We start from the raw sequence: 12,165 nt of genomic DNA, 5'->3' as shown, positions 1-12,165 counted from the left end.
ATCAAAGTGGTATGCTGTTTAACACATAAGATGCGTCACTAAGACACTATCTCAAAACCCCAGTGATAAGTTAGTGGGACTAGGAAAATAATCAAAAAATAAAACTAAAACCATGAAACCTTGACAGGACTTTCTTGATTTCTTGAAGATTTTTATTAAAAGTTTGAACCTAAAATTACTTAGTTTTCATCTTCAAAATAAATAATTATGACCAATTCACATTGATGTACATAACACATACATATTCATATATGAACCAAATTACAAAGCAGTATTAAGTCATTTATAGAGAACCACTTCTGATTCGGAGTTTTGTGAATAGTATGTGAATTATGAAAATTTGGCTTCCCATAGAATCAAAACTTTTCTTGGGCTGACCAGTTGTGAAGAATCATTTATATTGGGGTTTTCTTTCACCATAACACACTGAAAACTCTTTATATATACCAAACCCACCTATATGTAATTTCAATGTGAATAACAGGATTTATAATTCACTTCAAGCTTTCTCAATTAATGCATTAATTGATGCCTCTAATTCTTTAAACAAACTGCTGTGAACGTTGCCAATTTTTGAGTATTCTACCTTTAAATTCCTCAGAGTTAAAAGCAAACAAAATCTACAGAGTTCGGCCCAATTAAGGTGGTGGCTTAGGCAGATGCACCATAACATCCTCCTGCAACAAAGGCTAGAAAAACTAAGTGAAGCAGATACAGATAACGACCTCAGAACCCAAAAAGTCAAATAGAAGGTTGAAGAACTTGACCGTGTACCAGCTGGAAGAAGAGATAGAATGAGAACAGTGGGAGCACAGAGATTCACTAATTGTATGTGCCTTTCCTGCTGGACTGGCATAGCATAGCCATTTTGGGACAGCAGCAAGCAGCATCCCTGGGTCAGAAGCCCAGGAAAGCAACTTCAAGAAAAACACCTGGAAGCAGAGATACTGTGTAAACTAACTGGGAAAGAAACAAGGTAGGCAAGATGCATGCTGAGTCTGAAGAAGCCCAAGAGGGTGACACGTGGGAGTGCCATAGTCTTGAATCTAGGGAAATACAGGGAAGTGCTACTGGAGTAAGGTGATAGATTGACTCATTGGAGCCTTAAAAAGACAGAGTAAATAAGACAGAAGTGCACATCTGCAGAAGGGCAAAGGGAAAGTACAGGAAGGTGGGCAAGAGTTCCAGTGTCCATGGTAAGCACAGAGAAGGGAAGGAGCTAGAAACTAGTGATGGGACCACTTAACAGCAGAGGTGCCTGTACATTTGTACAAGAACTGCCTATTGAGCAGTAAAACCATAAAGTAACAATTAGAAGTCCCCTCAACCTGCCCTGTACCACTCCCTTCCCCTTCTCTTTGAGCAGGCCCAACCCACTAATCAACCACATGGGCTGACAGGTACTCTTGTGTCTGGCCCACTCCAATATTGCTGGCTGCAGTGACATCCATCCACACCCTGCCTGATCATGCAGGGAATATGTACATGTGCTGAGCCCCACTGCCCTTCCCATCCTTTCTGTGACAACAATCTGTGCCTGCTCAGGGGGCCTGCCTTGTCCATTTGGATGGTGCTGCTGCTCTGTGATTATGAAGATGACCTATCCTGCTCTACAGAGCTCAACTAATTGCTTGTGCCAAAGCAGAGAAAACATGCTGTCCCTCAGGAGCTGTGGAGGGATCCTGACCACTTCACATCAGGGAAGGGACCACTTGCACCTCCCTGCAGTTGTCTAAGGGAAGACATATGTGCCTAACAACAGAAGACCCTCATGTGTGGGTGATTCACCATACCCACCACTGAGAGGAACAACCTGTAGCACAAAAGTCACACATAGACCAATATCAGAAGACAACCATTAAAATAATACAAAGGAAAGAGGTAATCTAAACAGAAAAGGAAGACACTAAGCCCCTGATATATCAGAACAAAATAAAGATAAACAAACAAGCATGCAATCAATAAACAAATATATAAATAAATAAAATAAAAACCTTCATTTAATGTTTTGAAGATAGCAATCAATTACAAATCATATGAAGAGACAGGAAAGGATGACTCAACCACATTAACAAAATAAAGAGATAGAAAAGCTCACTGAGGAAGAACAGATAATGGAACTACCTGATAAAGACTTCAAAAAACTAGTATTAAGCCTTCTCAAAGAGATCAAGGAAAACATGGAAAAAAGTCAAGAATAATTCTGGAAAACAATACAAGAACAAAATGACAAACTCAACAAAAAATAGAATCTTTACAAAGAGAGAAGCATGTGAAAACCAAAATATCGCTCATAAAGGGGCCTCAATAAGAAAAAGCACTGATTTCTCATCACAAACTCTGTACGTAAGAAGGCAATGGGATGACATGCACAAAACCTTCAAAGGAAATAATTGTCAAGCAAGAATTATATATCCAGCAAAACTGTCATTCAAAAATGAGGGCAAAATTAGGACATTCTCAGATGAGTAGAAATTAAGGAAATGTGTAACCTCCAGACCACCCCTATGAGAGATATTAAAGGGTGTCCTTCAGATAGAAAACTGATGACATCAGACAACAGCCTGAAATAAAGATACATGATAATATCACCCTCTTGCCAAGCCAGGTAAAAACAACACAATAGTGAATTAAGTCAATTTCTAAATACAACAGATTGTTTTAAAAGTAGGATGTTAAACGTAAACCTCAAGGTAATCGCAAAGAAAATTAATAAATCTATTCACCAAAATAAAGAATAAAAACACTCGGTAAGCACAAAAACAGTAATAAATGAAAGGAAAAAATTCGAATACAAAAAGAAACCAGCACAGACAGTAAAGAACAACAAAGAAATCATTAACATCACAAAAAAGTATAACAAAGTGGCTGCAGTAAATTATTCCATATCGATAATCACATTGATTGCTAATGAATTAAATGCCCCAGTCAAGCGACAGAGAGTGGAAAAATGGATTAAAAAAATATGAACCATCATTATGACGTCTACAAGTGATGCACCTTAGGCTCAAAGACGTAAACAGGTTAAAAATCAAAGGATGGAAAAAAAAAGCATGCCAAGCAAACAGTAACCAAAAGAATCCTGGACTGACAATATTAATACCTGGCAAAATAGACTATAAAAGACAAAGAAAAATAGTGATAATTTAATGATAAAAGAGTTAATTCACCAACAAGACAATTATAAATATTTAGGCATCCAATATCAGAGCCCCAAAATTTATAAAGCAAACTCTAACAGAATTAAAGAAAGCAAGAGGCAGATCTACAATAATAGTGGGAGATTTTAACACACCACTAAAAAAAAAAAAAAAAAAAAAATTTTTTTTTCAACAATGGACAGAAAAACTAGAAAGAAAATCAGTAAAGATATAGAAGACCTGAATAACACTATTAACCAACCAGACTTAACAAACATACACAGAACACACCACCCAATGGCAACACAATACACATTCTTCTCCAATGCACATGGAACATCCTCCAGAATAGTTCAAATTTTAGGTCACAAAGCAAACCTCAACAAATTTAAAAAGGTTGAAATCATGCAAGGCATCTTCACTGACCATAATGATATGAAGCTAGAAATCAATAACAGGAAGAATAAGAAAAAACATAAATTCATAGAAACAAAAGAACACACTACTAAAAAACTTTTGGGTCATAGGCTAAATAAAAAATGAAATTAAAAAAATGCTTAGAATTAGGTGACAATGAAAATACAATGTACCAAAACCCTTGGGACCCATTGAAAGCAGTGCTGAGAGATAAATTTGTAGCATTAAATGCCTACATTAGAAAAGCAGAAATAGCCAAAATCAATAACTTAACCTGGCAACTTACACAAATAGAAAAGAAAGAGCAAAAGAAGACAAAACCTACCTGAAGAAAGGAAATAATAAAGATCAGAGCAGAAATAAATGAAATAGAAAACAGAAAAACAATAGAAAGAATCAACAACACCAGAAGTTGGTTCTTTGAAAGAATCAATAAAATAGATAAACCACTGGCTAGGCTGATAAAGGGAAAATTAAGAAGAGGCAAATAACCAGAATACAAAATGAAATTGGAGACATTACAACAGCTCCAACAAACATAAAGAGGATCATAATAGAATACTATGAAAAACTGTACTCCAACAAATTTGAAAACCTGGAAGAAATGGACAGATTCCTAGAAACACACTACTTCCCTAAACTAATACAAACAGAAGTAGAACATCGAAACAGATCCATAACAGAAGAAGAGATTGAAGATGTCATCAAGAAACTTCGCACAAAAAAAAGCTCTGGACCAGATGGCTTCACTGGGGAATTTTACCAAACATTCATAGAAGAGTTGACACCGATTCTACTCAAACTCTTCCAAAACACAGAAGAGGAAGGAATGCTCCCTAACTCATTCTATGAAGCTAACACATCTTAAAAAAAAAAAATTATCAAAAACAGCTACGAATGCATGGACAGCAAAAGAGAAATCAGATAACTGGGACCTCATAAAAATCAAATACTATGCTCCTAAAAAGACCTTACCAAAAGAATAAAAAGACAACCTACAGACTGAAAAAAAATCTTTAGGAATGACATATCTGATAAGAGTGTAATCTCAAAAATACATAGAAAACTTCAACAACTCAACAATGAAAAGTCAAAAACCCAATGTTAAAAATGAGCAAAGGACACAATTCTCACCAAAGAGGACACTCAAGTGGCCAGCAAACACATGAAAAGATGCTTGTGGTCATCAGCAGTTAGAGATATAAATCACAGCTACAATGAGATACCATCTCACCCCTGCTAAAATTACGCTGATTAAAAAAAAAAAAAAATCCAGAAGACAGCAAATACTAGTGAGGATGTGAGGAGATTGGAATCCTTATTCACTGCTGGTGGGATTGTAAAATGGCACAACCACTATGGAAAACAGTATGGCGCTTCCCCAAAAAACTGGAAATAGAACTACCTTATGGTCCAGCAATCCTACTCCTAGGTATACACCCTAGAGATCTAATAGAAGAGACACGAACTACATGCATGCCTATGTTCACTACAGCACCATTCACAATAACAAAAAGATAGAAATAATCTAAGTGTCCATTAATGTATGAAGGTATAAACAAAATATGGTACATACATACAATGAAATACTACATGGTCATAAAGAATGATGAACATCTTATAATGCGGATGAATCTGGAGGACATTATGCTGAGTGAAATAAGTCAATCACGAAAGACAAATAATGTGTGATGTCACTTTTATAATAAGACAAAAATAGATAAATATACAGGGACCAACGCTCATTGGTAGCGACCGGGATGGGAGGGAGGGGGGAAGAGGAGGAATATCTCTCTAGATAAAAAATCTAGATAGTAACCAAAAAACCAAACCCGCTGCCATCAAGTTGATTCCGACTCATAGTGACCCTGAAGGACAGAGTAGAACTGCCCCATAGGGTTTCCAAGGAAACCAAACCCACTGCCGTCAAGTCGATTCTGACTCATAGTGACCCTGTAGGACAGAGTAGAACTGCCCCATAAGGTTTCCAAGGAAAGCCTGGTGGATTTGAACTGCTGGCCTTTTGGTTCACAGCTGTAGCTCTTAACCACTATGCCATCAGGGTTTCCCTCTAGATAGTAGACACTTGATATTTTGGGTGATGGAAAAGGTAGCACCAAATATAGTTGAAATAAGCACAGCTTGACCAGGGTAAATGATCTCACCAAGTTTACACAAAACAAAAGGACGTTCTGGTAAATGCTATGACATACATAAAATAGCATTTACTGGGTTCACTGGGTTTATGACATACATAATGTTGCAACAGCAGCAACAACCAAAAAATATATCTGTGGATATATATGTATGTATATATGGGAAACCCTGGTGGCCTAGTGGTTTAGTGCTATGGTTGCTAACCAAAAGGTCAGTGGTTCGAATCCACCAGATGCTCCTTGGAAACTATGGGGCAGCTCTACTCTGTCCTATAGGGTCGCTATGAGCAGGAATCAACTTGACAGCAATAGGTTTGGGTTTTGGTTTGGATGCTTATATGTACCCTGGTGGCGCAGTGCTTAAGAGCTACATCAGCTAACCAAATGGTTGGCAGTTTGAATCCACCAGCCACTCCTTGGAAACCCTATGGGGGCAGTTCTACTCTGTCCTATAGGGTCACTATGAGTCGGAATTGACTCTATGGCAACTAGTTCTTTTTTTTTTAATATAGTTTTTTTTTTGTGTGTGTGTATACATGTATGTGTGCACACACACACATATATATAATAAAGCAGATGGGGGCACGGTTATGAATACTTCTCAAATATATACCAAACTCACTGCAGAATTGGTTTTCTGGTCTTAGGACCATAGTCTCATGGGACAACTTTTCAATTGGCATAATATAGTTCATAAAGTTTATGTTCCACATCCCAGTTTGGTGAGTAGTATCTGGAGTCTTAAAAGCTTGCAAGCAGTCATCTAAGACACAGCTATTAGTCACTACTCATCTGGAGCAAAAGAGAAAGAAGGAGCTAGTTTACAGGACTGTTTACATGAACCACAGCCACATCTGCCTTGAGATCAGAAGAACTAGATGGTACCCAGCTACCACTGCCAATAGTTCTGATTAGGACCACAATAGATGGCTCCTGATAGAATAGGAGAAAAATATGAATGAAGTCAAATTCTTAAAAAATCCAGAATTACTGGACCAACTGGGACTAGAGCACTCCCCAAGACAGCTGCCCTGAGATATACTTCAAACCTTGAACTGAAGCTATCCCCTGAGGTCACCTTTTAGCTAAATAATAGATTAAGTCACAAAATAAAGTATATCACCTGGGAGCATTGTGCTCCTTTTAAATATCATCTGTACGAGACCAAACGGTCATCAATTACTTTACAGCAAAGATGAGAAGGTAAGGGGACAGAGAAACTAGATTACTGCAATTGGAACAACCACAATGGAAATAATGAGAATTTTGACACATTGTAAAGAATGTAACTAGTGTCACTGAACAATTTGTGTATAAATTGTTGAATGGGAGTCTAATTTGCTTCATAAACTTTTGCCAAAAACATATTATTAATAAACAAAATATTAAAAAAAAAAAAACCCACAGAGCTGCATTTCCAGGGCTATAATTTTTTTTTTTTTTTTAAGTCAAATAGGCATTTAGTGCGCATTCACGTGGGACGCTCATGTTCCTGATCTTGCATGCTTGAAGCCTGGTTAAAGTGTCCTGCAAAACTAAGGTTCCAATTTCATGAGGAAGAGCGGGTGTAAAACAATTCTAATTTAACAGGAATTTGTTCTATTGCTGACTGATGGCAAGCTATTGAATAAGGGTATATATATATTTATTATAAATTCATGTTTTGTTATTATTTATAATTTTGCTGTTGTTTTTCAAATACAATTTCAATGTTTTGTAAATTAACCTTCAGTAGAGTGACTTTTTACAAGCATGGCAATATTTCAAACTTACTAAATAATTGCAGGTAATTTATTTAATTTATTTTTAATATCAGAAGTTGGGGTTCATTTTAACAAATGTAAAAAAATATTGCTGCATTTAGAACTGTATTAATTTATTTGACAGCTTTATAACTAAAATCAAATATGAAAAGCAAAATATATTTTTTCATAATCTCTTCAAAAGGATTAAAAACATGTTAATCAACACCTGCAACAATATTTTCAAAACCATTATCTTTTAAAAATTTAAAAACTTTTCTTGAGTTCACTTCCTTTTAATAATCAAATAACTTCTATTTTTATCTTAAAGATGTAAATATCTTCACAGTGTATTAGTAATTTCAAATATCATATAACAAAAGCTGAAAAGTGATGTGATAATTCTTTGTAAAGATAAAAGGGACAAAGATATTACTGTGAAAAAAAGAAGTGGATTGCAAAGTTATAATTTGAGTTATTTCAATAATGATCAATACTACAATAAATTTTATAGATGAATATAAGAAAGTTTATAGAACATGATTTTTTTTTTTTTAATTCTACCTTCTAGTGGTAGTGTTCGAAGCATTTCTGTTCAGAAAGATAGTACTGAGATGAACACAATGCCTGTACTAATTATTAAATGACTTCACTTCAGGAGAACTAATCCATTTAATAACTGGCTATTTTAATAATTTTAGAGTTTTTACAATAGTGACTCAAATAACGAGAATTTCTGATTAAATTAATATAGTCATGGACAGTATGTGTATCACTTGCATATCAACTTTCATGCTCACTTCTTAGAATGGTCATCTCAGATGGTCAAAGAAACTGAAGTAAGGGTCATCTCTTCAACCTTGCTGCTCTTTTCCATTTCTGAAGCTGAACTGGTAACCATGTGAGTTCCCCAATGCGCACTCATAAACCTCAGCCCTGACCCAGGTTCTTCTCAGCTGCCTCAGTATTATCTCAAGGCAGTGTCTGCTTTGGGGAGAAAAAATAAGTGGATGCTAGTTGAAACAACATGTCCCAAACTTATCTCTTCTTCCAAAATCTACTTTGTCCCTCAACATGATATCCTTAATTCTCCTTCCTCAGAAAAATAAGACACACAATGAACAAGCTTTGGTTTTCATTCAAAATGTGGTGGATCATATTTGGTTCCTTTGTCAACACAACAGCTGAAGCAAAGTTCCTGAATTCCAGGCACAGCTATCTTATGAAGACTGTGTGAAAGTGTCACTTCCCTGTTGTTTATCTTTATACTTCTATTTTTTGTCTCCAGCAGCATAGCTCAAGGTGAAACCCTTAAAGAGTCTAGAAAAAATAGTAATCCTGGTGAGAATCAAATAGTGATGGCTGTGAAGAGAAAAACAGAAAAAAATGTATAATAAAGCCAGAGCCTAAAAAGGATGCTCCAGGATCTCATTGCACGTAACACAGGTACATAGGTACCTCATTTGCAACCTCTTTCATCTGAATCATATCTGCTACACTGCTACAAGCCATATGCTAAGCAGTGTGGAAGATGAAAAAGGTGAGTCTAGAGGAAAGAACATTTTTAGACCTGTTTGCTGGACACACCAAGTTTGAAACCCTGAATGCAACTTCTTATAGAAGCATTCTTCTTCACTGTGAGGAACTGATGAAATACTCTCGTATGAGATAGAGTTTCACTGAGTTAGCCTAGGGATTAACCCCAAAATGGACTTGCAAACGATAATTCACAACAAAATCTTTTTCGAAAGTTTGCAAATATCAAAATCATAGTTTTGATTCTGACTCATAGTGGCTCTACAGAACAGAGTAGAACTGCCCCATAGGGTTTTCAAGGCTGTAATCTTTAATCTTTATGGAAGCAGACAGCCACATCTTCTTCCTGCAGAGCAGCTGGTGGGTTTGAACTGCTGACCTTTTGGTTAGCAGCCCAGCGCTTTAACCACTGTGCCACCAGAGCTCCTTAATATCATGCCATAAATTACACATTAAATAGTTTCAAAATGTAGATTAAAATATACTTGGAGACTATCAGTAGTACAGATGATCCAAACAGATAAAAAAAACTCAATATATTTTGTCTAGAAAAACTGTTTTAAATCTCACCTCTTCCTCAAAAAAAAAAAAAAAAAAAAAAACACTCTTAAGCCAGAATCACGTAATAATAGCATTGTACATGATACCAGCAAAAAGATTTTAAAACTATGATAACTCAGAAGTAAATAATTTAACTATAAATATTTGAATGTTGTCTGCAGAGACTACCACTTATTTTAATGTCTCAAATATAACTGCCTCATTCCCAGTAGGAAACCTTGCTGTGTAACATAATAAACCAAACCTGGTCTTGGTAACAGCCCACTTCCTATTCCTACAGTGAAGTCCAGCACTCCAGGGGTAGAGCAGACATGGGCCATTAAATCTAACCTTAAACAGTAATCAATAGGAATGAAAGAAAGACTATGCCACAGACAGAAAAAAACAAGCATATTAAAAGTTAAGAACAAACTGATGACTGAATTATTTAAAAAAAAAAAAAAAACTTAAGGGAAAAGAGTTACTTGGAGCAACATTTCTAGTTGGAACTACCTAGGTCATTCTTTTTCTTTTTTTTTAAATTAAATTTGTTTGCCAGCTTTCATCTTTATCAGTGCTTCGTTTTAAATTGCTGGTTATTATTTAAAATATTGCAGAGCTAATGATCCAGAGGTGTTCACGTATTACACATACTTACTGGAGATGTTGATACTTGGGTTATTCTTAACTGGTTTTCCAAATCTTGTACCTTGTTTTTGAGTTCCATATTTTCTGTTTCTAAGTCTTGGATCTAAAAATGAAATGATTATTGAATAACCTTCAGAAATTATTTCTTGGAAAATATTGGCCACAACATTGTCTACATTGATAAATAGGATTTCATGTTATTTAAAATACTTATATACTCTTTTGTGCACAGGGGAAGAAGTTTTCTGATAAAACTTGAGAAATATTGGAGAATTCTAGGCCATCGAAAAGACATGTTATTAAATTTAAAAAATATATATTTTTATGTGTGTGCAAATTTCATGTTCCTATGCCTCATCTTTGTGTTTTTGTGTTGCACTGTGCAATCTATACCCATAATCTTGGAGTATAACCGCAAAAGAGTGAAACGTGGTTATGATGATTGTGAAGAGAGTGGAGAAAGGGTGTAATTTAATTACAAAGGAATCTGATCTGCATGGGAAACCACTTACCCAGCATCTGCTGCTTCTGCTGCTCTGATCCCCATGAGAAGCATCAGGAAGTGAAGCAAAGTCACATGAGAACACTAAGTTCTTGTGGGAATTCAATATAAAATGGTTAAAACTGTGCAGGGGATCAGGAATGAAAAATTATAGGAACACAGTGAAAGCAGTTCCAATCAGTGTGGGGGAAATTTAATGGCAGGCCTTCTAAATTTGATGATATGCGAAGTTTCCCTATACTTAGCATCACATAAATATGAAATAACAACCTTAGTTTACTCACTCTTTTCTGTAACCCTGCAATCTGTTTTCTTGTTTCAACATCTTTTCCTCCAGATTCTAGAAATTTCCTGTATGCCAGGTCGAATGCTTGGCCAATTGTTAAAGTTATCTCTTCAGCCTTTGTAAAATTCAAACAAAGATGATTTGCGTTTTAGTAATAATAATCAGACCATTCTTTGAACCAAGGAAAAACATTTACATGAGATTTTTAAGACATTCACATGGGATATTTCAAGGTACTTCAAGGGGCAATGGCTGGGGATAGAGATGTAGTAAATGAGCAAAGTAGCCTATGCTAACATAACAATTCAACGCCTTTTGGGTGTAGGCTACCCTGCCACAACATGAAAACAAGAAAAAAAAAGGCAATTAAATGAATAGCTGTTGTCTTGATATGGCAATTAAATGACTGTTGTCAATTTCTCAGCTTATATCATAGTGTTTTTCTTCCTACTTTGTTTTTCTGTGTTGCTCAAGTATTTAGCGCCTTTTAAGTGTGGTCGCCAAGAGTCGGAAACGACTCGATGGCACTAGTTTTTTTTTTTTTTTAAGTGAAAGCACAGTGCCAAGTGCAATTTCTCTTGTTGCTTTGCTATTTATTTCCTCTTTCCTAATGAGGAGAGTTTGTTAAACTAGACAGGTAACTTGAATGAGGCTGGCTGGGTGATATCTATGGAAAACTTGAGGTATGCCATTTCTAAATAGAGCAACTGCTACTCAATTCCAGTTATTGTTGGCTTCTGGAAAAGGGCAATTCCAGTCTAAAGTTGTCAGATCTTCAATATGTGAGATGAGGTCATAAATCTGAATTTTTAAATGACGTCTCCCAGTTTTACGTGATTGTAAACAGTTCATGTTTTTTAAAAATACATTGTTGAATGAACAAAATGTATCTGTTATTTGGATTTGCTTGGTAAACAATTTATAATCTTTGATCTATCAACTAGAACCTGCCACACATATTATAAATCTACCAGCTCATTCTCCATTTACATCTCAATGGATATCACAAAGTCTTGTATATAAAAACCAAAAACCCATAGCCATGGAGTCAATTCCAACTCATAGTGACCCTATAGCATAGTAAACACTAAAAAAAAAATTATTTACCTAATTGACATCATAAACTTTATTAAATGCATTAATGATTTAATAATAACAGCTCATAGAAACACTAGCAGTAATATGTTAAATGTTAAAA

General features: G+C 35.6%; 1 protein-coding gene across 18 annotated transcripts in view; it reads right to left on the bottom strand.

Annotated features, from left to right (window-relative positions):
- The window catches only part of GULP1 (GULP PTB domain containing engulfment adaptor 1), a 319,288-nt gene that overhangs the window by 26,221 nt on the left and 280,902 nt on the right, over positions 1-12,165 (bottom strand). For 16 of the 18 annotated variants that reach the window (XM_049887639.1, XM_049887638.1, XM_049887637.1 and 13 more), the window contains 3 exons: positions 10,966-11,082; positions 10,692-10,772; positions 10,190-10,282 (listed from right to left, as the gene is read on the bottom strand). In XM_049887639.1, coding sequence (XP_049743596.1) covers positions 10,190-10,282; positions 10,692-10,772; positions 10,966-11,082 — 291 coding nt within the window. The remainder of the gene's footprint in view (positions 1-10,189; positions 10,283-10,691; positions 10,773-10,965; positions 11,083-12,165) is intronic. The other 2 variants (XM_049887649.1, XM_049887653.1) reach the window with 1 other exon arrangement.

This window comes from Elephas maximus, chromosome 6 (assembly GCF_024166365.1).
Source record: "Elephas maximus indicus isolate mEleMax1 chromosome 6, mEleMax1 primary haplotype, whole genome shotgun sequence".
Classification (NCBI taxonomy): domain Eukaryota; kingdom Metazoa; phylum Chordata; class Mammalia; order Proboscidea; family Elephantidae; genus Elephas; species Elephas maximus.
This window is presented reverse-complemented; position numbering and strand designations above follow the sequence as displayed.